At 40.4% G+C, this 27,403-nt stretch overlaps 1 protein-coding gene across 1 annotated transcript in view; it reads left to right on the plus strand.

The window, feature by feature from the left end:
* The first annotated feature begins 572 nt into the window (after window positions 1-572).
* Window positions 573-27,403, plus strand: part of LOC126267109 (facilitated trehalose transporter Tret1-like) — a 120,346-nt gene continuing 93,515 nt past the window's right edge. Inside the window, exon 1 of the mRNA XM_049972009.1 lies at window positions 573-635. Coding sequence (XP_049827966.1) covers window positions 590-635 — 46 coding nt within the window. The 5' untranslated portion in view covers window positions 573-589. The remainder of the gene's footprint in view (window positions 636-27,403) is intronic.

Genomic DNA, 27,403 nt, shown 5'->3' on the forward strand with positions numbered 1-27,403 from the left:
GGTGTTAATTTCATTGTAATTTCATGGCTAAAATTGTTGTCACACAGTAAGGGGGATCCTATAAAATGACACTCATTCACTTACTCCCACTTCATTCGCGTTGACCAATACAATCACTCTCTCACACGCTTTAAGGTAATGGAGAAAGGGTGACAGGTGATATAAGTAGGATTAAAACAGAAGTAAAAGAAGCTTATAGAAAATAGATAGTGTGAGTGGATAACCACTTACAAAATACCTGGATGAGACAGCCAGCCTGTTAACACGTTAAGAACATATTTCTGTTATAGCGTTTGTGATTAGCCAGCAGTTGAAGGTACTTTGCAAGCTTGTGCAGTACGGTGAACGCAAAGCTGCAACAACCATACCTTAAATAAATAAATAAAATAAAATAAAACGCTCCTCCTAGTTTGCTCCCCATATCTAACGTCATATCTAAAAATTTATATGAGATATTCCCTGCAGGTGTACGTTTATCGTGGAATCTGATTGATGAGGAAACCGCTAGCCGGTCTGTTATCGCTAATGAGGCTGTGTTATATTCGAGCACTCAACTCCGCCACCAGCAGTGCTGCAAGAGACGACAACTATGTACGGGCGGCGCGTTCCTCTGCAGCTGCCTGCTGCTTTCGCAGGTAGGACGCATTCCTTCCTATCGTTGTGGCCAGGGAGCAGAAATTACTTGTGACAAATGCCTCGACACGTCACGGGCCATGTAACTTTATTACTGAAGTAATTTACGAAGAGTTTGTCATGAAATTACCCGGTTTCTGTGATACTGGGCATGAAACGTTGTTATACACTCTGTGATACTGGGCATGAAACTTAGTTATACACTGTTCAAGTAGTTCACGGGTGAACTACGAGACGTCTTTGTGATACACTGTTTCTTATGAGAGAATATAGCAATATGGAGGATTTCTTGAGCACAAATAATCTTTACTGCATTGAATGAAATACCTGGGCTGTAAATAAGAAATAGAAAAGAAAAAATAATGTCTATTTTGATGTTCTGCTCTAGTTGTTATTTGTTCATTAACTTACAGTCACAATCACTGTAGTATTTCATATAATATATTATAAGAGTTATGAGAAATGTAGGAGAATAATAATAATGAAAATATTAGAATTTAACAACCGTGTGACTAATAGTCACAGCCTATATGTAAAAGCACAAATACACTTACACTTCTTCTTTGTTCCATTGTTACATCCGGAGCCTTACTGTAGTGTATAGGAGAAACTAATATTTACAACTTGATGATTAAATTAGTTCATTACAATGTGACGGTTTTTGTATGGATTAAATCTATCCGAAAGATCTATTTTATATTTACCAGTGTCTTAACTCCTATTATTAATCAGAACCTGTGTCTGTCTATGAGAGAAGTCCCCGATGAAAGGCAAAAATATTTTAAATATATCCATTTTTTTCAAAACGTGAAAAAAGTGCATTTTCATTATGTTGGCAGCTGCTGTCACACTACGCAGATGACTCAACAAACGACTACAACGCTTGAACAAATCGCTGGTTTAAATAGTAGCACGGTGTTAGGTGGAATGCAATATAAACGTAGTCACTTTTCCTGTTAAAGTGCAGCGTCTTGAATTTCTTCTCGTATCTTTCATTTGGTAAAAGGTGCTTGAATTGCAGTGTACTATGAACTTCTTCGACTGCTGTATTTCCTACTCAGCTTCAGCATCCAAAACTTAAGAAACTGATTACAGTGAGTTAGTGGGTATTCTGCTATTTGTACTTCGGCCGCTAGAGAAGGCCTGTTCTAAAGAAAAGAGCTAACACTATACATGCATCCTTCTCAAACAACATATATCCATTATTGTTAACTGTTTATCTCTGACACAATAATTACATCATAATCTCACGTAAGTAAAGTCATACCTTTTCAGAAATCGTGGGAACTCAGTACGGTATTTAAAAATCCTCGTTGTTCGTTCAGTATGCTGTTTACGTCAGTTCATTCATGTCTGACTTACTCGGCGAACTCATGTATCTTTTACCTGTTCCTCACGCACGAGTGTGCGTATCATTTACATCTAAATAAAATTCTGAAAGAAGCACTTTCCATCATCCTTAAGGCTTGACTAGTTGTCTATTTTTAAACTGAAAATCTCTTTCTCAGTACTCTTTTGACTGTGTTATGCTACTGCATGCTAGTCGATTTCTAACGCTCGACACGTTCTGAACCTCTGACGTATGACCCATGTTACATTGTTAGTTTTAGAGCTGATGAAGATTCATCATAGCGATGATGCTTACTAAAGTTAATAAATCCATCAAGAAAAGTAGGGTAGTATTTATGGAGAAGGATGTACCGAGTAAGTGGAACGAGTGAAAAGACCACAACAAAATTCGGAAAATTCTGAGGAAACAGAGATTCTTGTGCTCTCGGATCAAAAAGAATATGGAAGTGTCGACAGACTACAGTTTCTAGTAATTTTTGTGTCTGTAAAAAGATAGTTACGCGAAGCATACACCTTCAACCGTCATACCTTTAGCGAGGGATCTTATTGAGAACCCAAGTAAATGTCCCATGTAAAATTACGAAGCGGACCGAAAGCTACTATCCAGTCATTCGTCGATCAATCTGGTGTGACAATAGAAGACAGCAAGAGGAAACACAAGTCCCAAATTTCGCATTTATAAAAAATCAATGACGAACGAGGATCGTAGAAGCATACCACCTTTTCATCGTGCGCTAACTCCAGTTTGCACGACTTAGAAATAGAAAACCGGCGTAGAAAAACAACTGAAATAGCTGAAAACATATACCTCGGCAGGAACGGACGGAAACCCGATTTGATTTTACACAGAGCACTCTATGGCATTGACCCCTTAATTAACTTACATATATCCCGAATCACTCCTTGCCCAGTGTTAAGTCCGAAGTGACTGGAAAAAAAAAACACGGGTGACGCCTATATATAAAAAGAGTAAACTAACAGATTCGCAAAAATAGAGACCCAAATCCTTAACGTCCGTTTGCAGCCGAATTCTTGAACACATTTTAAGTTCTAGTGTAATAAATTTCCTTCAGACAGAAAAGATTCTCTTCACAAGTCAGCAGGATTTTAGAAATTATCGGTCATGGGAAATTCAGCTTTCCCTTTTCTCACCTGTGAAGCATGTATGAAGGGCGACAGGAAGATTCTATATTCCTAGATTTCAGGATAGCGTTTGACACGGTGACACACTGCAAATCGTCAACGAAGGTCCAAGCATACCGAATAGGTTTCCAGATACGAGAGTGGCTCGAAGATTTTTCAAGTAATAGAATCCAGTACGTTCTCCACGACCGTTAGTGTTCGCCAGAGACAAGAGTCCAGTCAGGAGTGTCCCGGACAACTGCAACAGGCCTGCCCTTTTTCTCCATGTACATAAACTAGCTTAGAGTCTGCTGCTCACTCGCTTAGACCTTATGACAAAAAACTATTTGATAGCTGTGCGGCGGCGCGGTCCATTGCTGTTACGAATAAGGTTCTGATCACCTCGTGATGAATCTCTTCTCACACACCTCCTTAAAGTTACCCAAATGCAGTTCTCAGCCGGAAAAAAACTACAGAAAAACAGCTGTACCTCGTAACCACAAGTCGCACTAAAATTTGTTTTGTCGGTGGAAGGGACAGTTAAATGTTAGTATTTATGTTGGTAAAATTACACTCTATTAAAAAAGAAATGGTTCAAATGGCTCTCAGCACTACGGGACTTAACATCTATGGTCATCAGTCGCCTAGAACTTAGAACTACTTAAACCTAACTAACCTAAGGACATCACACAATACCCAGCCATCACGAGGCAGAGAAAATCCCTGACCACGCCGGGAATCTAACCCGGGAACCCGGGCGTCGGAAGCGAGAACGCTGCCGCACGACCACGAGATGTGGGCTACACTCTATTACGGTAAGCTTGCATACACCAGTTAGTATCAAGCCTTACTCTTAGTCGTACAAAGTCTAAAAGTCCACACGCACTCATAATTCATAACCGTAGCCACTTTATGGTAATTATTAATTATCCTTTAGCGAAAGTTTGCAAGCCGATTGTTTCTTTTAGAATAGCTCACTCAAACGTTGTTATAATCTTTCTTCCGTGACAAAATGATCACGTTCGCGAGTAAGCTACATGTCATGTGGAATTTAGTTATTCAAAATGTCTTACAAAAGGTTATGAACTTTACACCGTGCGTTAAATCAAACATTTTGGTACCAAAATATCACAATATTAACTAAGTTTGATGGGAGCATTTATCAATAGGTCTGATCACTATGAAATCCAAGACCCAAAACTTCTCATCTTTCTACGCAAAAGAAGTTCTTAGTTCCCAAAATATCTACGAAAATGTTAGCATCTGAGTGGCAGAGGCACATGACAGCCAATCGGTGGGCAGCATCAAACCCCCTCAGACCCGCACTTCTATACAGAACCAATCAACTTGCTTTCAACAAAAGTACATCACCGAAATCATAATCGCATTTCCTCAGTACCAGACACCGATGAAATAGTTTATAGTGAATTACGCTATAAGAATGACTAACAAATACGTCATTCTCGAACATTCCTCACTAGACCAGTTTCTTCAATGTATATATAAAAACTTTACATAAAACATCAGTTCACGTTCACCTATTTATTCAATATGATAACGAAGCACAATAAAATTAGTCACTAACAAACAATTAGAAAAGTAAACAAACACAACTGCAAATAAAGACGACAGTATTTTGACTACAGCTCAAACTGTCGCCGTCAGCTAGTGACCTCTACTAGATCGCATAGAAACTACATACTCTCAGGCATCTGCTCACGCCTGTTCACGGCTGTTAGTCCGATCTCAACAGGCACAATATAAGGGCGGTACGACTCAGATGGAGTCCAAAGTTTTTGTTAATCATGCCATTTTCGTCCTTGTGAAGATGTTTTCATAGCAACATTCTTCCTATAACAAATATTTATACCGAAACGAGAAGGAAAATAGGATTTTCATTTATTTAACTCCAAATTTTTTAATTTAACGAAATATAATCTTTAATTTTTATGCCGTATTGTAGAATCTAGGGGTTTAATTTTCAGAAACTCTGAATACGTATTTTTTTAAATTTCTAACTGAGAATTGAAATACCAGTTGCCATAGATGTAGCCTTAAAAACTTTTTAGTAGTTCACTAGCAATTATTTATCCTCAAAAAACTTTAATCCACTTTTGTACCTCCTTAGTAACTGAATTTTCAAAACTGGTGAAACAGGTGTTTTATTTTCTGACTAAGAAACCAAATACAAGTTTTCGTATTTTTAGCTTCAAAATTCCATTAAGAGCGACATATTTTCAAAAAGCCTTTCCTCCTCTATTTCATCCCCTTAAGAACGGAATTTGAGAATTCCTTCTTGAACGATGCCTACAGTATAAGATCCACACCCTCTGTAAACTTCAAGTTTCTACCCTTAGCGGTTTGGGCTGGGCGATGTTGAGCCAGCGAATCTGTCTGACAGTACTTCACCCTCTTAGGGGATGAGTTTTCAAAACCAATGAGATGTCTATGTTTTCTTTCTAACGACAGATACAAATTTTCATAGATTTAGCTTTGTAAATACTTTTGTTACAAAATGTTTTTGTAAGAAATCTAACCCCGAATTTCATTCCCTTAGAGGTTTAATTTCCAGAAACGCTGAAACACGTATTTCATTATGTCTGACAGAAAAACTAAATATGAAATTCTTCCAGTCCATATGTGGCATACAGCAAACCAGTGCTTAACAGTATTGGTTAAAAACAGTCTTGGTTGCAATTTTAGTTTTTTTATATTTGAACTACGCTTTTCGCCTTATTTAGGCATCTTCAGGTTATCTTAATTTGGTATTTCTTAGAAGGATCCTTTAGTCAGTGTAGCCGAAGGGCATCGTCGAATATATCAGGCCAACATCGCCTTCGTTAAGCTCAGCGAGTGACACCAAGACATGCTTTCCCGTTCACAGGAGCGAGTAACAGAATAAGATGGGGCCCGTCTGTGTTGTTTAGTCTAATTACATTTCACTTCATTCCTATGTGGAAATTGTATTAAACTGCTAATACTCTAGAGCTTTCGTTTTTTGGCGATGGGTCCCTAGGTTTTATGCTCCACAAAATGAAAATGGAGATTTCAATGATCATGTAGTACCTACCGAAAGGAACTGTGACAGTTTTGAAATTTCGGTATTGGAAGTCAAATCTGGAATGGCAGAAACACAATGTAAGCAGGCAAAAGACATGACAAATGGAAAGAGTCATGGTCCTTTACCCAGTTTAAAGACAAACCTAATACGCAAAAAGTATTAGGGTGTAGCAAAACAAAGCCAGCTAAGTGTATCCGAACTGATGTGATAGGTCACTGGCCTCAGGATATAGATATAAGGAGAAAATGCAAAAGATCAAATTGTAAAAGACAGACAATATTCGTGTGTAGTAAGTCAAACGTTCATCTGTGTTTAAACAAGAAAATAAACTGTCCACTATAATTTCACGATTAAGGGTATATAGTATTAAGTAGAATAATTTAAAATGTACATCATCACGTATTTTTCGTTTTCATTCATCTAAATTCTGTCAGTGGAACGCCAAAATGTTAAACAAAAATCACTTACAAGAAAGTGTAAAATTTACCATGTGCCTTTTGTCGCAGATATGCGATACACCCCATTATACCTGACAAGCGTATCTTTTCTTAGATTTGACCTTATGTGCTCTGCAACACTTAATTACTGGTTAAAAAAATATTTTTTTTATATTCTCTTTCATGTAAAATTTTATTAAGGTATTAAGGGATTATTTGGATAGGATAATTCTAATGGTGATGTAGATATTATCGAGCTATATTAGCTATAGATTAGTGTAAGTATTTTGCAGCTGCTTGGAGACAATAAATATATACGGGGGTTGGAACTTAAATAGTGGCAACTATTTATTCACAACCGATACAAAAGAGTTACATGTTTGCACCTTGTACTGTCCTTCAAAGTAGTCACCAGCGTTGCTTAGAACCTGTTGCCAGCGATTTGGAAGGCGTAGTATACCGTTAGCAGAGCCTGTTCTGTTGATGGTGCTAATGGAGCGGTCTGAAGTTATGGTGATTCTCGTGTACAACTGTGGTGGTATTATCCTAACGCATGACGTTCCTCCACGGCAGACCGTCAGTGCACAGTATTACTGTTCATTTTTGGAGCATCACCTGCGATCAGGTTAGCGAAAGAAGAGGCGACACTTTTTGCGCAACCCACTCATCATTTTGCATTTTGCACGACAATACGCAGACAGCGCAGCTCTGTTTTCCACAAAATAAATAAATAACTAAATAAATAAAAATAAAATAAAATGTTGGAAAGATCTGGTTACTAAGCTGATGTGCCTGTACCGTCATTGCATAATGTGATCACTTTGTATGCTGATATTGGACAACTGCAGTGCGCATACACCGAAAATGATGTGTTATGACCACATTTTGACATTCTGAAACGTGTATACCGTTCTATTCCGCTGCGCTTTAATCGTTTCATTGAAAATCTACATTTACATTTAAATTACAAGCAATGGAAGAAATTATGGTAATACAGCAACATCTATTTGTATATAAGTACTAAACGCATTAACGTATATTGTTGCAATCAAATGTTTATCACTCCGCGAAATATGAGCTTTGTGACTCTTGTGTATCTGCTGGTCATAACTGTCTGTTAGAAGACACTGTTGCTTCATTGACTTGTGGCTCCATGATGATTAAATTCGTTAATTTTCAGATGTATTCTGCATTACTAAACGACTGCAACGGTCACCAGTACCAGTTGCAGGTGGCCTACGTAACGGTTCCCTGGCGCAACAAAAATTTAGTTTTCTGTGTTTCATACAATTATTGACTGGATTTAAAAATTTAAAATGCTGCCATAATCCGTGAATTAAAAGGTATAATCTTACGTCAAAATATTTATGGAATCTTTCGTCAGTCCTTGGAGGAACAAAACATATTAAAAATCTTAAATATACAGTATTCACGTTTCACTATCATATTTATTTAACAACTTGTTGTGATGCGGCTTTCGGCTTCTCAGGCCATCATCAAACAACTTAATATCAAACAGATAATCCACATAACTTCAGCAAGAGATCACAGATGCAGAAAGATTTCATGGCCAGTCAGTCTAGTAGTTATAGCCGTACCTAATTGACTTATACGTAGTTTGCCATTCAAATTGCAGGAAATTCTATGGAGACTGAAAAAGAAAGATTCACCTTTGCTGAACACGCTGCGAATGATTGTCGTTCAAAGAATATCGAACGTAACGTTAACCATAGAGGAATGAAAAGCAGAAACTATCGTTACACGAAATTTTGGTCATTAAAAAACACAGAACAAAGAATCAAGACCTGGTCCTTAACGAAAGAACACAATTCAATTACTCGCTTTTACTAAAGTAGCAGCAGCCATTTCTCTCACTATAACAAGCTCGTTATAATTGTTCTACATTCCATAGACTTCTTTCTCCCCTCGCTGTCCCCTGTTTTTGGCCTATTCAACACATTAACAAGTTTGTGCATGGGACATAGTAGCCTGTGTCATTACTGACTCATATATTCAAATTGTTTTAATATTTTAATACACTGTAATATAAGATTCATTTTTCAAAGTCTCTTGTGTTTTGTATCGATATCGTCATAAATGTAACATATCTCGGCACAACAAACTTTTTACAGCTATGAATTGTCGCTGTGTAGTAACAAGTTATCTGACGATCGCCTTAGAACCCGAAAGCCGGTTCATAAGAAACTATTGAAACTGTTTTATTCTGGAACGTTAATGCAATGCATTTAGGATTCTTACGTTAAAGGTTTAAAACAGTTAGTATTAAAGCTAGTAACTGTATATGTGTCTTGAATTAGAGCTGATCACGGCGCGCAAACCACCCAGACTTCATTTATACAGTATTAGACAATGAGAGTACTTAACAACTTCCAACAAATTTTAAATATAATTTCAAACCTTTTGTAAACTTTTTCTTGTTTACATCACCATAAAATAATGAAAGGAAAATAATTTACCACTCACTACATGTTCGTTGTTCATGCCCTAAAAATGTTTTATACATGGAGTTTGATTCATTAAAGAATCAGTGTTGGGGAGTTAGTGGTTGCATGTAAATGCAGATTTTTACAGACCAATGGATTTGATGGGTAACAGAACAGACGCGACTCCATATTTTAATATCACTATTAACAGGTATTAGCTGCTGTGAGCTGGGTATTTTGCTTATCATTGTGACAGTTCACATAATGTTTTATATTTTTTGGAACATTGTTCTTGGGAAACAGCAATCTTTTCCAGGTACATCAATAAAATTTCTCAAAAACAGTCTTGATCGTACAAATATTTCATTTACAGTAGCGACCGGTTTCGATCTATTTTACATAGATCATCTTCAAACTTTGTGCTCCGTGATGGTGTATGGGCTGGTCTGGGTGAATAGGATGCTCTAGAGGGATTTTGTGACCTTCAATTGTCTGCTGGAGAATACCACCCCTACAAACTGAAAGTCTGCAGATTCTCTACGTTCAATGACTTTACGGACAAAATTGGGACGCCACTGGATACAACAATCGATCTCGAGGCCTTCATTCTTAGGGAAATCTGAATATCATCCGCTTCATTAGCGTTGTCATTGATCTTCAGGTATTTCAAGTCTTCCTGACATCTCACTGGAAGTACCTTATTTGTGCTGGTCAATTTCTTACGATATGTAGCCGTGGAGGTAAAAGCCTAGCTCTTGTTACCGAGTATAAGGCGTGAAGATGGTCAGAGTACAAGAGATCGAAACCTGTTACCAGTTTAAATAAAATATTTTTGCGATCAAGAGTGATTTTATAGAAATTTTGTTGATATATATCACGCTTTTAGAGAGAAGTTGTGTAGAGGTATGGATAAACTGCAAAGAAGTAATAACGTGTTGCTGAAAAAGTTTTGATACCTCCTGTTGTTCTCCTTAGTCAGATGATACGGCAGGCGAATGTGCAGATGAGCGAAACAGTGATAACGGTCCATTTTCTAAGAAGGCTACACGCGGAAAGATATTGACCAGCATTAATACCGTACTTTGAGTGAGATATCAGAAAGACGTGAAGTACCTCCGGCTCAATGACATCGTTAATGAAGCGGATGATATTCAGATTGCCATCCGAATCAAGGCTGGAGATCGAGTGTTGAATCCAGTGGCGTCCCACATTTGTCCGTAAAGTCACTAAACAAAGAGAAGCTGCAGACTTCCAGCGTGCAATGCTGCGATTCGCCTGCAGACATCGTAGGTCGCAACTCAGCACGACCGCGGCGATATTTCGCATCCTTTAAATGTCTGCGGCATTTACGGGAAATAGAACCGACACATCAGCATGAGTCTTAAAAGTACATTTCGCAGCGGATTATATTGTTCTGTCAACACGATCAGGCCCACACCCATAGAAGTGCTGAATAGCCATTCCAATACTATTCACATAGTTTTACGGCCCATTGTGATCTTGTGGACATTAGGTCGGTGTTCTCATGACGTATCAGTACCTGCTCCTCATTATGTATACAGTCTTCTTGCATCATTTGTATCCCTGGTACACACCCACCCACCCTCCCACTCACTCACCCCCCCCCCCCCCCCACACACACACACGCACGCTTATATACAGGATGTTTCATCTGCCTCTGTTTTAAGCAACCCACAACACTTTCAAGTACCACACACAAAATTTTCATATTCTCACGCTCGCTATGAGCAAATCACTAGTCTTACAGAAAAAATAAACGGGACCTTTTTAAGGAAATGTAATGTAGTTAAAATTTGTACTGGGACACGTTTTCGCTAGAGGCCATAGTTGAATGAGCCGAAAACCGTGGCTTCCAGTGAAAACGGAGTCCAGTAAAAATTTAAGTACATGAAATTTTTTTCGAAAAGGTCCTATTGATTTTTTCTATTAGATTAATTGTTTATGTATAGTGAGCGAAAGAATATTAAAGTCTCGCTCGTGGAATTGGAAAGCATTGCAGGCTGCATAAAATTCAGTGGTAGGGCAACTGAGTCAGCGTGTGCATCAAATCAAACTTAGGCAGACATCACTGTCGTAGCAGTACGTGACACGATATGACTGCCGCACTTCTCAGATACCGATCATTCTATCCTCTTGGATCCATTCCCGTACTGGTGTTGCGTTCTTTAACTGTGTCGCGGGATTCTTTCAGCTGTTTTCAAGTTTCCACTACGTGCAGCAGCTGTACAACATCTGAGCCACACCTAATACTGAGCAGTCCAGCCTCACCGCTAAGCCAAGATATCGCAATCTATCAGCTACCTTTATCACTTACTGATGGTACACTCTTCAACAAATCTTTCTAGTCTCTACTCTTTCGGGCATTTCTTTTTGTCATTCAGGCGTTAAAACTTACAAGAACGTTAGTTTATGTTCTTTCTGGAAACTAAGCCTTTTCTGTGATTTATACATTCTCTGCCACATCATTGCTTTCGTGTTTGCTTGTAGGTCAGGGGGCGTTCCCTGCAATTTGAATGAGTAATGTTGTTCGGCGTATCCTGAATTGTAAAATCAGAGCATAGTTCACGAAAAGAAAAGGTCTGAATGTAAGCCCCGTCCGGTACATGGTGTATGTACGTCATACATTATCACAACTACGTACACTCCGCTACAAAGGGAAAGATTTATCCTGGAATAAGCTTTTCTTAAGCGCTGTGGTCAGTCATTACTCGTTACAGTAGATGCTCTTTTCTAATTTTAATGCTGACAGTGACAGAAAGTTCTTAGTTAGACCGTCACGTTCTACGAACTACTGCAATATTCCGTATGTAGAAAACACACAGGCTTTCTGTTTTACTTACCGGTGACATCGATGTCGAGGTCGGGATACTAACTCAAATAAATGTGTATGAGAAAAGGTCGACCTTGTGTTTTAGAGGAAATGTCCTAGAATTACATAAAGCAATCTCAGGAAAGCACAGTGTTACTTACCGCTCCTAATGCTTCTTAACTACAATCCCTAAGAAGGTATTAAGCACGGATCTAGAATTGTGAATCGATATGGTCAGAGGGTAGAGCCATACAAGTATGCATTCATACTCAGCAGCTAAACGTGACTTGAGCCTAATTGGCGAACACTAGACGCGTATCGCAATCCTTGTAGGAAAAGCAAGATACAACAACATATGATAGTAATAGTAAAGGGAAAATGCTTATATTGTACTAAATAGCTTGCATAAATACGTGATTAGAAGGGTAATACATTCCCCAAGTACAAGTGCACCATCACCGTTAACAAAATATTCCCCAGCTCATAAATACCATGCCGCTGGCGATAAACATATTAAAACGCTCCAGCTCATCAGTAGATTCCTGCACTCTATCCAGTATTAATTGCAAATGCAACCAAAATAAGTTAAAGTTTAAAGATTCTCATCGTCTAGCACATGCGGAATGTTAAAGTTCCAGCCACCTCTCAGAGGCTAAGTCCCGTAAGGCTTGGGATATTTCTAAGGATGAATGAATGTTAAAGTATTTGTGCCTCTTGCTGCGCAACTTCTATCACTTTTACAAGGTTAAAAATGGTCCATCTGCTCCTCAATAGTGATACGCACAGGCCGAGGGACAAATACAGAAGGTCCACGAAGTGACTGCTCATTCATGCTTGTAAGCCTTCGGTTCCCTCTCAAAATTCACCATGCACTTTAAGTATAGAAAACGGACCACCACTCAAAACATATATAAGTTCTAAGTACGGCAGACATGTTAAATTTAAGATCCTTCCTCCTGCTATCCTTCAGACCATACGTGTTAGTCTGTACTTAACAATTTTAGTTAATTAATTCGAACATAAATTTTGCGCAAGTGCACTTACGACATATAACACAGAAAAATTTGTTGAAACATGTGAAACAATGAAGTCAGCCTGAGCAGTAGAGGAGTCTTTTTATGCTCTGTTCCGTGTTGCTAACAAATCGTGTATGTGAGTTACAGCTTTCAACTGACGAATTTATGTGCTGTAGCTCGAATTAAACATGTGATTAAATGAACTAGAAATCTAGTAATAATATACATACGTATATTGCATAGTGAAGTACTGACAGGTACAAGGAGTGGCATTCTGCCTTCATTTGCTATGTAACTTTGGAGAATATGATCATTTGAACATTTACATTAGTAAAAAGGTACATGTAACGTAATACTGAATAAATGAAATACAGTACATACAAACATCTGCCTTTCAGGGATGTTAGCTAGTGCCGTAAATTATCATCCGATGCCTTACTTGTCAAGTTGCACAAAGCGTTCAGCAATTATTAATTTTTAATTCTTTTTGTATGATTATTCACTTGCTGTGATTAGCCAACTTCATTAGTTTTCATGATTTTCATAACTTTGTATCAATATATTCACCTGTGCTACCAATGTGATTAAGTGACTGGTTTTTTGCTACAATGAAACTGTTGGGTCAAATGGCTCTGAGAACTTAGGTCATCAGTCCCCTAGAACTTAGAACTACTTAAACCTAACTAACCTAAAGACATCACACACATCCATGCCCGAGGCAGGATTCGAACCTGCGACCGTAGCAGTCCCGCGGTTCCGGACTGCAGCGCCTAGAACCGCACGACCACCGCGGCCGGCAATGAAATTGACTTACTATCGAATTTAGAAAAATATTTCAGAGTAGTCACATTCTGTCATGATGCGAAACGCTGCCATCTTTGGAGCCACGTACACACGGAGACCATGCTTTCAGATGGCTAATTGCCTCCGCCAACTGCTGCTGCCACCGGGCTTAGTGCCTAAATCCGTAGCGTTTTTGCATAAGTTTAATAAACACAAGAGATACACATGACAGGGGCTTTAGTCATCAATCGTTATAGGAGATTCTCCTCCACTACTTGCAACAGTCTGGCAACGCTAGGATAACTTTTATATTTCCCGGCTGTAGAATCACGTGATTCTCAGGCGAAGAAAACGTCGGGCCGTGCGGAAAGGAAATACCTTGAAGGTTGTTTGATAGAGAGCGGAAAAGGTGAAAATCTGAGGGCGCAAGATCAAGTGAATATGGTGGGTGTGGAATGCCTTCCCAACACAACTCCTGTATACTATTTTCCGTCAGTCTAGCAGAAAACGGGTGGGCGTTATTGTAGAGTAATGGCACTTCACGCAATCTACCTTGTAGCTGTTCTTTGCCTGCGTCTGCAAGACATCTCAGTTGTTGACAACGAATGTCGGCAGCGATAGTTACACCTCGGGTAAGCAATCTGTAATATACCACACCGTCTCTGTTCCAATAGATGCCCAACATTAGGTTCTTGTACGGAGAGTTGCTGCCTTGTTTGGGCTCAACCACTCCTTTCCTTTCTTTAAGTTAGCATAAACATACCATTTCTTGTCACGAGTAAAGATTCAGGGTAGGGATATTCGGCGTTGTACACGAGCCAATTGGTGACGAGCAAGCAGAGCTGCACATATGGCCACCAGCTGATTTTTGTGGTTTTGGCTTAGAGCATGCGATACCTCGTACACCCAATTTTTCAATATACCCCGCTGCACGCAAATGTCACACGATGGTGAAATGATCGCAGTTTATCACATTTGCCAGTGCTAGAGTAAACTGCAGTAGATAAATATGGGTTAATAGGTTTACATGATCTCCATCAAACCTCTGACGGTGGAGAGTCAATGCAAAATGATCCTTCTTAAAAAGAGAAAACCATTTTTTTGCTCTCGTCTGTGCAATGGTACTATCCCCATACACGGTGCAAATATTTATGGCTACCTCTGCTGCTGTCGCCCCTCTACTGAACTCAAACAGAAGAATATGTCGGAAATGTACCGATTTCTCCACAGGGCACTCCATTTTCTAACGTTCACAGCTCCAGTCACTATCTCCAAACGACAAAATGGTAATGTGTAAACTCAAATAGCAGCAGTGAGCTAAAAAAAAAAAAAAAAAAAAAAAGGCAATAGATAAATAAACCCATAGTAAGCGGGATACCAACATGCAAATTAAGAACGCTTCGAACTTATGGGCGAACCTAACTTCTCGCTGGGCGCACTTCTGCAGGGAATCATGAAGCTCATTGTGGAAGCCCAGCCATAACCCAAATGTTCAAAAGTGTGCGAATTCGTAAGGGATCAAACTGCTGAGGTCATCGGTCCCTAGACTTACATACAACTTAAACTAACTAATGCTAAGTATGCATACAACCATGCCCGAAAGAGGACTCTAACCTACGGCGGGAGGGGCCGTGCAATCCGTGACATGGCGCCTCAAATCACGCGGGCAATGCGCGCGGCCCATCACCCATCGTTCAGGCCGCCATAGCCCAACGAATACAAAATTCTGTGACTCTAAACTTCCACAAGGCTGACAGACCGACCAGCGATTCGTTACAATAGACAATCTAGATAGATGTCTTACTCCAAGTGGAAAATAGTCACGGTTTCTGAATTATAACCTCTTTTACTGCAGTTTATTGTAACTATTCACACAACGATCACTGGTTTCATACTTTACCTAAGACCTTACGGGTTTTTAAAATACACTCCTGGAAATGGAAAAAAGAACACATTGACACCGGTGTGTCACACCCACCATACTTGCTCCGGACACTGCGAGAGGGCTGTACAAGCAATGACCATACGCACGGCACAGCGGACACACCACGAACCGCGGTGTTGGCCGTCGAATGACGCTAGCTGCGCAGCATTTGTGCACCGCCGCCGTCAGTGTCAGCCAGTTTGCCGTGGCATACGGAGCTCCATCGCATTCTTTAACACTGGTAGCATGCCGCGACAGCGTGGACGTGAACCGTATGTGCAGTTGACGGACTTTGAGCGACGGCGTATAGTGGGCATGCGGGAGGCCGGGTGGACGTACCGCCGAATTGCTCAACACGTGGGACGTGAGGTCTCCACAGTACATCGATGTTGTCGCCAGTGATCGGCGGAAGGTGCACGTGCCCGTCGACCTGGGACCGGACCGCAGCGAAGCACGGATGCACGCTAAGACCGTAGGATCCTACGCAGTGCCGTAGGGGACCGCACCGCCACTTCCCAGCAAATTAGGGACACTGTTGCTCCTGGGGTATCGGCGAGGACCATTCGTAGCCGTCTCCATGAAGCTGGGCTACGGTCCCGCACACCGTTAGGCCGTCTTCCGCTCACGCCCCAACATCGTGCAGCGCCCCTCCAGTGGTGTCGCGACAGGCGTGAATGGAGGGACGAATGGAGACGTGTCGTCTTCAGCGATGAGAGTCGCTTCTGCCTTGGTGCCAATGATGGTCGTATGCGTGTTTGGCGCCGTGCAGGTGAGCGCCACAATCAAGACTGCATACGACCGAGGCACACAGGGCCAACACCCGGCATCATGGTGTGGGGAGCGATCTCCTACCTGGCCGTACACCTCTGGTGATCGTCGAGGGGACACTGAATAGTGCACGGTACATCCAAACCGTCATCGAACCCATCGTTCTACCATTCCTAGACCGGCAAGGGAACTTGCTGTTCCAAGAGGACAATGCACGTCCGCATGTATCCCGTGCCACCCAACGTGCTCTAGAAGGTGTAAGTCAACTACCCTGGCCAGCAAGATCTCCGGATCTGTCCCCCATTGAGCATGTTTGGGACTGGATGAAGCGTCGTCTCACGCGGTCTGCACGTCAAGCACGAACGCTGGTCCAACTGAGGCGCCAGGTGGAAGTGGTATGGCAAACCGTTCCACAGGACTACATCCAGCATCTCTACGATCGTCTCTATGGGAGAATAGGAGCCTGCATTGCTGCGAAAGGTGGATGTACACTGTACTAGTGCCGACATTGTGCATGCTCTGTGGCCTGTGTCTATGTGCCTGTGGTTCTGTCAGCGTGATCATGTGATGTATCTGACCCCATGAATGTGTCAATAAAGTTTCCCCTTCCTGGGACAATGAATTCACGGTGTTCTTATTTCAATTTCCAGGAGTGTAAATAATATACTTGCTCAGTTTTATCTGAAGTAAGTAATCTGAAATGCACACATGACAGTTGAAACAGCGCATACGATCCCAAATGAAGTTGCAGGTAATGAGTCGGATTCATACTCTGCACACACCGTCATTAACTGTCTGCTGTAGATAGAATATGACGGCGGGACTTATAAAGACGTGGATGGATGCAAAGTGAATTTCCTATACTTAGTTTTTTTTAAATCTGTTGCTTTATTGTTGCTTTATCTGTCCAGAGGGCCAGCGCTAAAAATATTCCGCTCTCCAGCCAATCTATTAGCTTGTTGCATAAGTTGGTAGCGGTCTTGTTTTGTATGTTGGTATTCGGCTTGCTATGGATTTATTTACGGATTGTCGCTTTTTACTTTTAGTTCACTGTTACTGTTTGAGTACATACATTGTCTTTTGTCATTTGGAGATAGTGAGTGGAGCTGTGGACGCCAGAAAATGGAGTGCCGAGGTATTAGTTTGAGTTCAACAGAGAGGTAACAGAAGCTGAGGCAGCTTGAAACATTTGTGCCGTGTACGGGGATAATGCCACTGGACAGACCACTGCAAGAAAACGGTTTTCTCGTTATAACGTGGATCCTTTTGACATTAGTGATTCGGGTTTCGATGAAAGTCGTCTAAACGCATGCGGCGGTGCGGTGTACTACGAATTGCTTACTCGAGGTGTTACTATCACCGCTGATATTTATTGTCAATAACTGAGACGTCTTGCAGACGCAATCTGGGAACATCGACCAGGAAGACTGCGCGAAGAGCTGCTAGTCTATGATAAACGCCCACCCCCTTTCTGCTAGACTGATAGAAAACACTACAGGATTTGTGTTAGGAAGTCATTCCGCATCCATGTCATTCACCTGTTGTTTTGGACTCCCTTTCCATGTGGAAATACGGTGCGAACATGGCTCTAGAGTTTTTGTCCTTCCAAACCACGTGATTTCTAGTCACGGAATAAAAAAGTTACCCCAGCTTTGGTGGATTGTTGTAAATACTGAAGGACCATTGTTATTCACTACTACAGTCTGTGCTATGGGTATCTGATGTATTTATTACATTTATGGAAATATGTTACTAACCTATGTAACAAGCTAGTACTTAAAATACACATAAAACCGAAAAGACGGAAGACTGAGACTAGCCACATTTTAAAATTTGATGAATGTCATTGGTGGCAGTTACATTAAAATAAACAATTGATTTTCTTAATTTGTTATAAAAAAGTAAAAGGTCAAATAAAAATAATAATGTTTGAAGGGAGTTTTAATTTATTTACATTTGGTTGTTAATACTTTGATTGTTAATTCCTTGGGGCGTATATAGTAGAAGGTAAGTTTTGGCCTGTCATGCCGAGGAATTCTTTATGTGTTAAACTACAGTTATCTTAGCTTCCGTATTTAATCGTATTCCATCAGTCCTCCACAAATAATGCTGCTAGCTCTTTCAAGAAAATCTCAGGGCTTGTAAAACTCAGACACAAGCGTTATTATTATGAATAAACTCTCTTAACATGCCTCATGACAGGTTGTAATAGAAATTATTTGCATGCTGCGTAAGCAAATGTGGCAGTCAGTCCAGCTAAGATTAAATTACTGTTATGCACCTACTTGAGACACGATGCTTTCTGCCAAGACTGCACTTCAGATGAAATGAAACAAATTAATGTTGCGGCGTTCCGCTGAAACGTGATGCTCTGACAGAAAATCTGTAAACTGAATTGCGCATATTGCGGCCGTTAGCCACGGAAGCGCATAGAGATTGTTTTTCTCTCCGCAGCGCTAAAAGTTGAAATCTTAAAGGATTTGACACATGGAGCGCTAATCTTACAAATGATAACAACAATAATACATATTTGAAACCGATTGAATGAAATATTAATATTTTGGCAACAGACCTGAATACAGAGCTGTTTATCGAATGGCGGTCACGAAGGATGAGAGAGAGAATACTTATTAACTTTATACGAAGAAGGACGAAGATAATACTCTGGGCTAGGACATCTTATATATTCTTCGTTTATACATTATCCATTTTTCTCAACACAAATAATTAATTAAAAAAATAATTTTCTTATAAAATGGTGGAAAAACACCACACTCATTTTAAAATTTGTAAAAAAGACGAATTTCTTGTATGGCAGTTACATAAAACTAAACTATTGATTTTCTTTGTTTGTAATAAAAAGTGAAAAGTTAAACAAAAATAATAAAAAAACTTTTAAAGACGCTGCAGACAGGTGACCGTCTTAAAAAAAGCACATCACTAAAAATTGAAATATTTGCACAGGGAAAACATGTAGTGAGGGAGACATTACGAATTCTGTTTAGTTGTAGGGTGTGGGTATGAGCATAACGGTACCAATTGTGATGATGAGCTTAGTTGCAGGGAGGGTACTGAAACAATAGACACAAGGAATATGGGCAGGGCCATAGTATTAAGAGGAAAGCAAGCATTTTCTTTAAGGTTTATGAAGACGTTTTATGAACGTATACCACTGCATACATAAATCTATTAGCCACTACCATATTTTTGATATGTCAATAGCACCAGCTCTGCGACTACGAGACAGTACAACGAAGAAACAGTTCAGGGTTCAAATTTCACTTTTTTTTATTTACTCGATGACTAGTTACTGACCGAGACCTATTTTCAACTCATCGTAACATAACAGAAATTGGCATGCTGGAAGTTCGTGACTGTGACACAGTTCCCAGGAGCGGCGTTAGACAGTGAGCCATACATATTCCTGAGCCTTCTGGTGGGATACAAGTGTGCAAGAGCGCACCCGAAGTGCAGGACTGAGTAACCTGAATTCGAGACGTGAATTATTCTAATTTTAACTTCGAATACTGTTCATAATTTTACAATTGTTGAATTTTTCTTTAACACTTGAAGAGACAAAATGTTTTGTCCAACATAATAGAGAAATACATGCCAATGTGTACTGTTTGGTGATAGTAATGAATAAAACTGCTCAAATAATCATATACGTTTAGATCCACCTGCGTTTTGAGGTGGTAAATATTCGTATGAGTTAATCAAGAGTACAAAATTCTGCTGAAAAAGTTGAAAAAATATGCAGGATACCATCAGAGTCAACTTCTATATGTCCTCAGGAAGAAAAAAAATTCCTTAAATAAGTAGGGTACACAACCAAATTTAGATCATGCATATAAATGCAAATTTCCAGTCTCTTCGGTATAAGAGTCAGTTTCACGACTTTCTTGAAATGATTCTTCAAGCACAGGCAGACAGTTTACCGCACCTGGTGCATCTGTACTTGAACGATTCACTCACTGATCCACTTGGAACTTTTTTACCCAGAGTATCGTCAGTTACATCAGTTACTGAAATATTGTTTTGAAATTTAGAAATACTAGCTACGCCATCTGCATCAGAGTCTCCTCCAAATTCTGCTCGTCTGTAATTCTTCCTAACAGTCACTGTCATTTCAATCTGTCCGCCAGCGGTAACTGAGTGGTCAGCGCGACAGAATGTCAATCGAAAGGGCCCGGCTTCGATTCCCGGCTGGGTCGGAGATTTTCTCCTCTCAGGGACTGGGTGTTGTGTTGTCCTAATCATCATTGTTTCATCCCCATCGACGCGCAAGTCGCCGAAATGGCGTCAAATCGAAAGACTTGCACCCGGTGAACGGTCTACCCGCCGGGAGGCCCTAGTCACACGACATCTACATTTCTATCTTGTGTCTTAGTTTATACATTCCATTTCTGATAATACTAAGGACGGCTATGAATATGCTAAGCTCATCTGTAACATTCTAAATGCCCATTATTATTATAACTGTTATTGTCGTTATTAGTGCCATTTATTATGATCACTGTCATCAGTATTGCTATTATTATTATTATTATTATTATTATTATTAGTGACCCCCAAATGAACCATGGACCTTGCCGTTGGTGGGGAGGCTTGCGTGCCTCAGCGATACAGATAGCCGTACCGTAGGTGCAACCACAACGGAGGGGTATCTGTTGAGAGGCCAGACAAACGTGTGGTTCCTGAAGAGGGGCAGCAGCCTTTTCAGTAGTTGCAAGGGCAACAGTCTGGATGATTGACTGATCTGGCCTTGTAACGATAACCAAAACGGACTTGCTGTGCTGGTACTGCGAACGGCTGAAAGCAAGGGGAAACTACGGCCGTAATTTATCCCGAGGGCATGCAGCTTTACTGTATGATTAAATGATGATGGTGTCCTCTTGGGTAAAATATTCCTGAGGTAAAATAGTCCCCCATTTGGATCTCCGGGCGGGGACTACTCAAGAGGATGTCGTTATCAGGAGAAAGAAAACTGGCGTTCTACGAATCGGAGCGTGGAATGTCAGATCCCTTAATCGGGCAGGTAGGTTAGAAAATTTAAAAAAGGAAATGGATAGGTTAAAGTTAGATATAGTGGGAATTAGTGAAGTTCGGTGGCAGAAGGAACAAGACTCTTGGTCAGGTGACTACAGGGTTATAAACACAAAATCAAATAGGGGTAATGCAGGAGTAGGTTTAATAATGAATAGGAAAATAGGAATGCGGGTAAGCTACTACAAACAGCATAGTGAACGCATTATTGTGGCCAAGATAGATCGGAGCCCACACCTACTACAGTAGTGCAAGTTTATATGCCAACTAGCTCTACAGATGACGAAGAAATTGAAGAAATGTATGATCAAATAAAAGAAATTATTCAGATAGTGAAGGGTGACGAAAATTTAATAGTCATGGGTGACTGGAATTCGGTAGTACGTAAAGGGAGAGAAAGAAACGTAGTAGGTGAATATGGACTGGGGCAAAGAAATGAAAGAGGAAGCCGCCTGGTAGAATTTTGCACAGAGCACAACTTAGTTCACGAATCATAAAAGAAGGCTGTATACATGGAAGAAGCCTGGAGATACTGACAGGTTTCAGATAGATTATATAATGGTAAGACAGAGATTTATGATCCAGGTTTTAAATTGTAAGCCATTTCTAGGGGCAGATGTGGACTAGGACCACAATCTATTGGTTATGACCTGTAGATTAAAACTAAAGAAACTGCAAAGAGGTGGGAATTTAAGGAGATGGGACCTGGATAAACTAAAAGAACCAGAGGTTGTACAGAGTTTCTGGGAGAGAATAAGGGAGCAACTGACAGGAACGGGGGACAGAAATACAGTAGAAGAAGAATGGGTAGCTTTGAGGGACGAAGTAGTCAAGGCAGCAGAGGATCAAGTAGGTAAAAAGATGAGGGCTAGTAGAAATCCTTGGGTAACAGGAGAAATATTGAATTTAATTGATGAAAGGAGAAAATATAAAAATGCAGTAAATGAAGCAGGCAAAAAGGAATACAGACGTCTCAAAAATGAGATCGACAGGAAGTGCAAAATGGCTAAGCAGGAATGGCTAGAAGACAAATGTAAGGATGTAGAGGCTTATCTCACTAGGGGTAAGGTAGACACTGCCTACAGGAAAATTAGAGACCTTTGGAGATAAGAAAACCACTTGTATGAACATCAAGAGCTCAGATGGAAACCCAGTTCTAAGCAAAGAAGGGACAGCTGAAAGGTGAAGGAGTAAATAGTGGATCTATACAGGAGCGGTGTACTTGAGGACAATATTATGGAAATGGAAGAGGATGTAGATGAAGATGAAATGGGAGATACGATACTGCGTGAAGAGTTTGACAGAGCACTGAAAGACCTGAGTCGAAACAATGCTCCCGGAGTAGACAACATTCCATTGGAACTACTGACGGCCTTGAGAGAGCCAGTCCTGACAAAACTTTACCATCTGGTGAACAAGATGTATGATACAGGCGAAATACCCTCAGACTTCAAGAAGAATATAATAATTCCAATCCCAAAGAAAGCAGGTGTTGACAAATGTGAAAATTACCGAACTATCAGTTTAATAAGTCACAGCTGCAAAATACTAACGTGAATTCTTTACAGACGAATGGAAAAACTAGTAGAAGCCGACCTCGGGGAAGATCAGTTTGGATTCCGTAGAAATGTTGGAACACGTGAGGCAATATTGTCCCTACGACTTACCTTAGAAGTTAGAATAAGGAAGGGCAAACCTACGTTTCTGGCATTTGTGGACTTGGAGTAGGCTATTGACAATGTTGACTGGAATGCTCTCTTTCAAATTCTGAAGGTGGCAGGGGTGAAATACACGGAGCGAAGGGCTATTTACGGTTTGTACAGAAACCAGATGGCAGTTATTAGAGTCGAGGGACATGAAAGGGCGGCAGTGGTTGGGAAGGGAGTGAGAGAGGGTTGTAGTCCCCAATGTTATTCAATCTGTATATTGAGCAAGCAGTGAAGGAAACAAAAGAAAAATTCAGAGTAGGTATTAAAATCCATGTAGAAGAAATAAAATTTTTAGGTTCGCCGATGACATTGTAATTCTGTCAGAGACAGCAAAGGACTTGGAAGAGCAGTTGAACGGAATGGATAGTGTCTTGAAAGGAGGATATAAGATGAACATCAACAAAAGCAAAACGAGGATAATGGAATGTAGTCGAATTAAGTCGGGTGATGCTGAGGGAATTAGATTAGGAAATGAGACACTTACAGTAGTACAGGAGTTTTGCTATTTGGGGAACAAAGTAACTGATGATGGTCGAAGTAGAGAGGATATAAAATGTAGACTGGCAATGGCAAGGAAAGTGTTTCTGAAGACGAGAAATTTGTTAACATCGAGTATAGATTTAAGTGTCAGGAAGTCATTTCTGAAAGTAATTGTATGGAGTGTAGCCATGTATGGAAGTAAAACATGGACGATAAATAGTTTGGACAAGAAGAGAATAGAAGCTTTCGACATGTGGTGCTACAGAAGAATGCTGAAGATTAGATGGGTAGATCACATAACTAATGAGGAAATATTGAATAGGATTGGGGAGAAGAGAAGTTTGTGGGACAACTTGACCAGAAGAAGGGATCGGTTGGTAGGCCATGTTCTGCGGCATCAAGGTATCACCAATTTAGTATTGGAGGACAGCGTGGAGGGTAAAAATCGTAGAGGGAGACCAAGAGATGACTACACTAAGCAGATTCAGAAGGATGTAGGTTGCATTAGGTATTGGGAGATGAAGATGCTTGCACAAGAAAGAGTAGCATGGAGAGCTGCATCAAATTAGTCTCAAGACTGAAGACCACAACAACAACAACATTATTAGTGAAAGGGGTTCTAATATATTTGGTATGCCAGGTTACCTTCGATTCAGAAGGCTGTTGCACGCAGCGTCTGTTCCATTGAGTTGTAAATAATATATTCCAGCTATCAGTCGTCCTTTTGAAATTTTATTACAGATCTAGGTTTCAGATAGAAACTAGCCATTCTCAGTGCAGTATCATTTCTGATCAATGCATGTAATGTCTGTTGGTCGGGCTTCATTCACAGTTCATTGAATACATAGTTTGTATGTGTTCAAATATGGCTCTGAGCACAATGGAACTCAACTTCTGAGGTCATCAGTTTCCTAGAACTTAGAACTACTAACCCTAACTAACCTAAGGACATCACACACATCCATGCCCGAGCTAGGATTCGAATCTGCGACCGTAGCGGTGACGCGGTTCCAGACTGCAGCGCCTAGAACCGCTCGGCCACACCGGTCGGCCTTGGTATGTGTTGTTTCTGATCAGATGTAAGAGAGGACTTCAAGGCCCTAATGAGTCATGCTAAATAAGCAATAAATGTATAAAAAAACCAAATAAATTTCACAGCAAATAATTAGTACAATTGGAAGTAGACCCCTAAATAGGAACTGAATCCACAACAATCTGTTTGCATGCACGTATCTCCCAGACGATTGCTAGCTGTAAATAGGTTTAAAAACGATTCCCGTATTCATTTTAAAACTTATAAAGTTTTTGTGAATTGAACTTAGCGCCGTTTATATCTAAAGATTTCAGAAGTACAAACCCACAAGTGACAAATTCCAGCGAAACACAAAACCAGTGAGTGTCAAAGGCCGTCAGTAAACATTAATACCATTTCTCACTTCTTCGCTCATGTCTCAAACCTACCGACTTAAAAATATAAAACTGATATTCACATTTATGAGAGGAACTATTGTGAATGTATTAATAACAATAAATGTAAAATTTTTTACTAAATAAGATGATAAACATGCTGTTCATCAATATTTATCTGAAAAATCCATGGTCTTTAATGGAACAGATTTCAGACAGCCTGTAATATCTGAAGGAGCAGAACGAGTTTTTTTTTTCGCTAGTATAGATGCGGGAGAGGACACACATGTAAAAAATATCTTTGTAAAATGATGGAAAAGAGCATGAAAAACGGACAGGACAAAGTGTGTCCGTCTCTGTCCCTCTGTCTCCATCTCCGAACACACACACACGTGCGCGTGAGTAGACACACGCACAAAATACACACATCACAAAACTTACACACAGCTTGTTGTATGACAGGAACATCATTGTCCCAGAAACAAATGAGACACATCTTCATTCTCTTCTTTCTGACCAAGAGCTTAACATGTCCCCTGGTTTACAAAACTGGAAATCTGCCAATCCATTTCACCTGCTCCAGGGATTTAGATTAAGAAAATGAAGAGTACTAGAAAATTACCCACCCAGCCAACTTCAGTAGTGAATGAAAGGAACGTAAAGGAGTCTGGCAGCTGTGCAAAGCCCGTACTGATGTACCGGAACTGGCAATCCTCTGACACACAAGCGCTGTTTGTATGTGTTTTTTGCAGTTCCTCATGCTGCCTCGGCATTGTTAGCGTTTATCTTATCCATATCAGCCACTTCAGACTCAAGTTATCTTGCACGTGACAGAATATTATCGCATCGAACTCTTTATTATCAGAAGCATACTCTATAGAGTATGATAAAAATCTCAAGTGTTTCTGTCGCATGAAAAGAAAACAGCTGCACGTGATATGTGTCTCAACTGAAATATACGACAGAAAGCCGTAAAGTAGGAGACGCATTCGTATAAACAACAGTACACTACGAGGTGTGTTCAATTTTTTTCTCGGACAATTTTGGTTCAGATTGTGAAATTTGTTGTCGTGCATCATGGAATATTCCCGCTTCAGACACTGTACTTTCATGAAATTCCGATAGGTTGTGGCTCTATACGAAGTCTTCAAAGTGGCTTCTGTACTGGAGGTGCGTTTCAAGCAGGATGCTGTCATTGCGCTCCTTTTGGCGAAAAACCAGAGATCCTGCGACGCCTGAAGTCTGTCTAGGGAAACCTAGAAGTGAGCCGTTGGATGTGGCGTCTGTCACCCTCGCAACAAGGTCGTGCAAACCTGTCCGATCTCCCGCGTGCCGGACGGCCGCACTCCTGCAGTGTAGGAAGGTGCGCATACTATCATTCGACAGGAAACCTGAGAAACGACTTCAGCGTCTTCTTCTAAAAAAAATGCAAAAGAACTTCTGCTCTCCTTCCCATGGCAACGCAAGGCATCACACAATTCTACGCAGCCGAAAGGATATTTCCAAATTTCATTGGACTGTTCTTCCTCATGAACCCTACAGTCCAGATATCGCACCTTCCGACTTCCATCCGTTTGGCCCAATGGTGCATTGCGGGGAAACATTAAGTGGCTAATGGGGAGTTTATTGGCGCAGCAAGACATTGGCTCCATCGTCGACCAGTTGAGTGGTACTACGCACGCTTACGACTCCTACCAATAATGTGGCGTAAGCCGTCTCACTTGCCGGCTGTTGTAGCCGTGCGGTTCTAGGCGCATCAGTCTGGAACCTCGCGACCACTACGGTCACAGGTTCGGTTCCTGCCTGGGGCATGGATGTGTGTGATGTCCATAGCCTCAGTTACGTTTAAGTAGCTCTAAGTTCTAGGGGACTGATGACCTCAGATGTTAAGTCCCATAGTGCTCAGAGGCATTTGAACCATTTGAACCGTCTCATTGAACGGAGATTATGTTGAAAAATAGAGTTTTGTATCTGAAAGAGAGGGGAATACTATAGTTACTGTAATACTGAATAAAACTAACTTGGCTTCAATAAAAAATTGTTTCAATAGTTATTGAACTCTCCTAGTACAAGAAACATGAATACCATTTCACTTCATAACCCAAATGGCCCTAACAGTAGTAAACAGTTGAATATAATACCGCAAAACAGTGTAGCGATTAAGAAACCTCAAAGAAACGCTGTCCGAGCATCCTGAATTAGATTTATAATGTCCCTTATTGCTTTTTATTACTTCACTTATTTTTACAATAATCACGAACTACATTCCATACGGAACATCTTCAAATGTTGACTATGCTGTAAAGGAATTTGCAATTGAGGATTTACGGAAATGGAAATGAATTACGATTTCTAGTATCTGCCTAACCTCTCGGAAACATTTGTCAGAGCAG

This window comes from Schistocerca gregaria, chromosome 4, assembly GCF_023897955.1.
Source record: "Schistocerca gregaria isolate iqSchGreg1 chromosome 4, iqSchGreg1.2, whole genome shotgun sequence".
NCBI classification, from domain to species: Eukaryota; Metazoa; Arthropoda; class Insecta; order Orthoptera; family Acrididae; genus Schistocerca; species Schistocerca gregaria.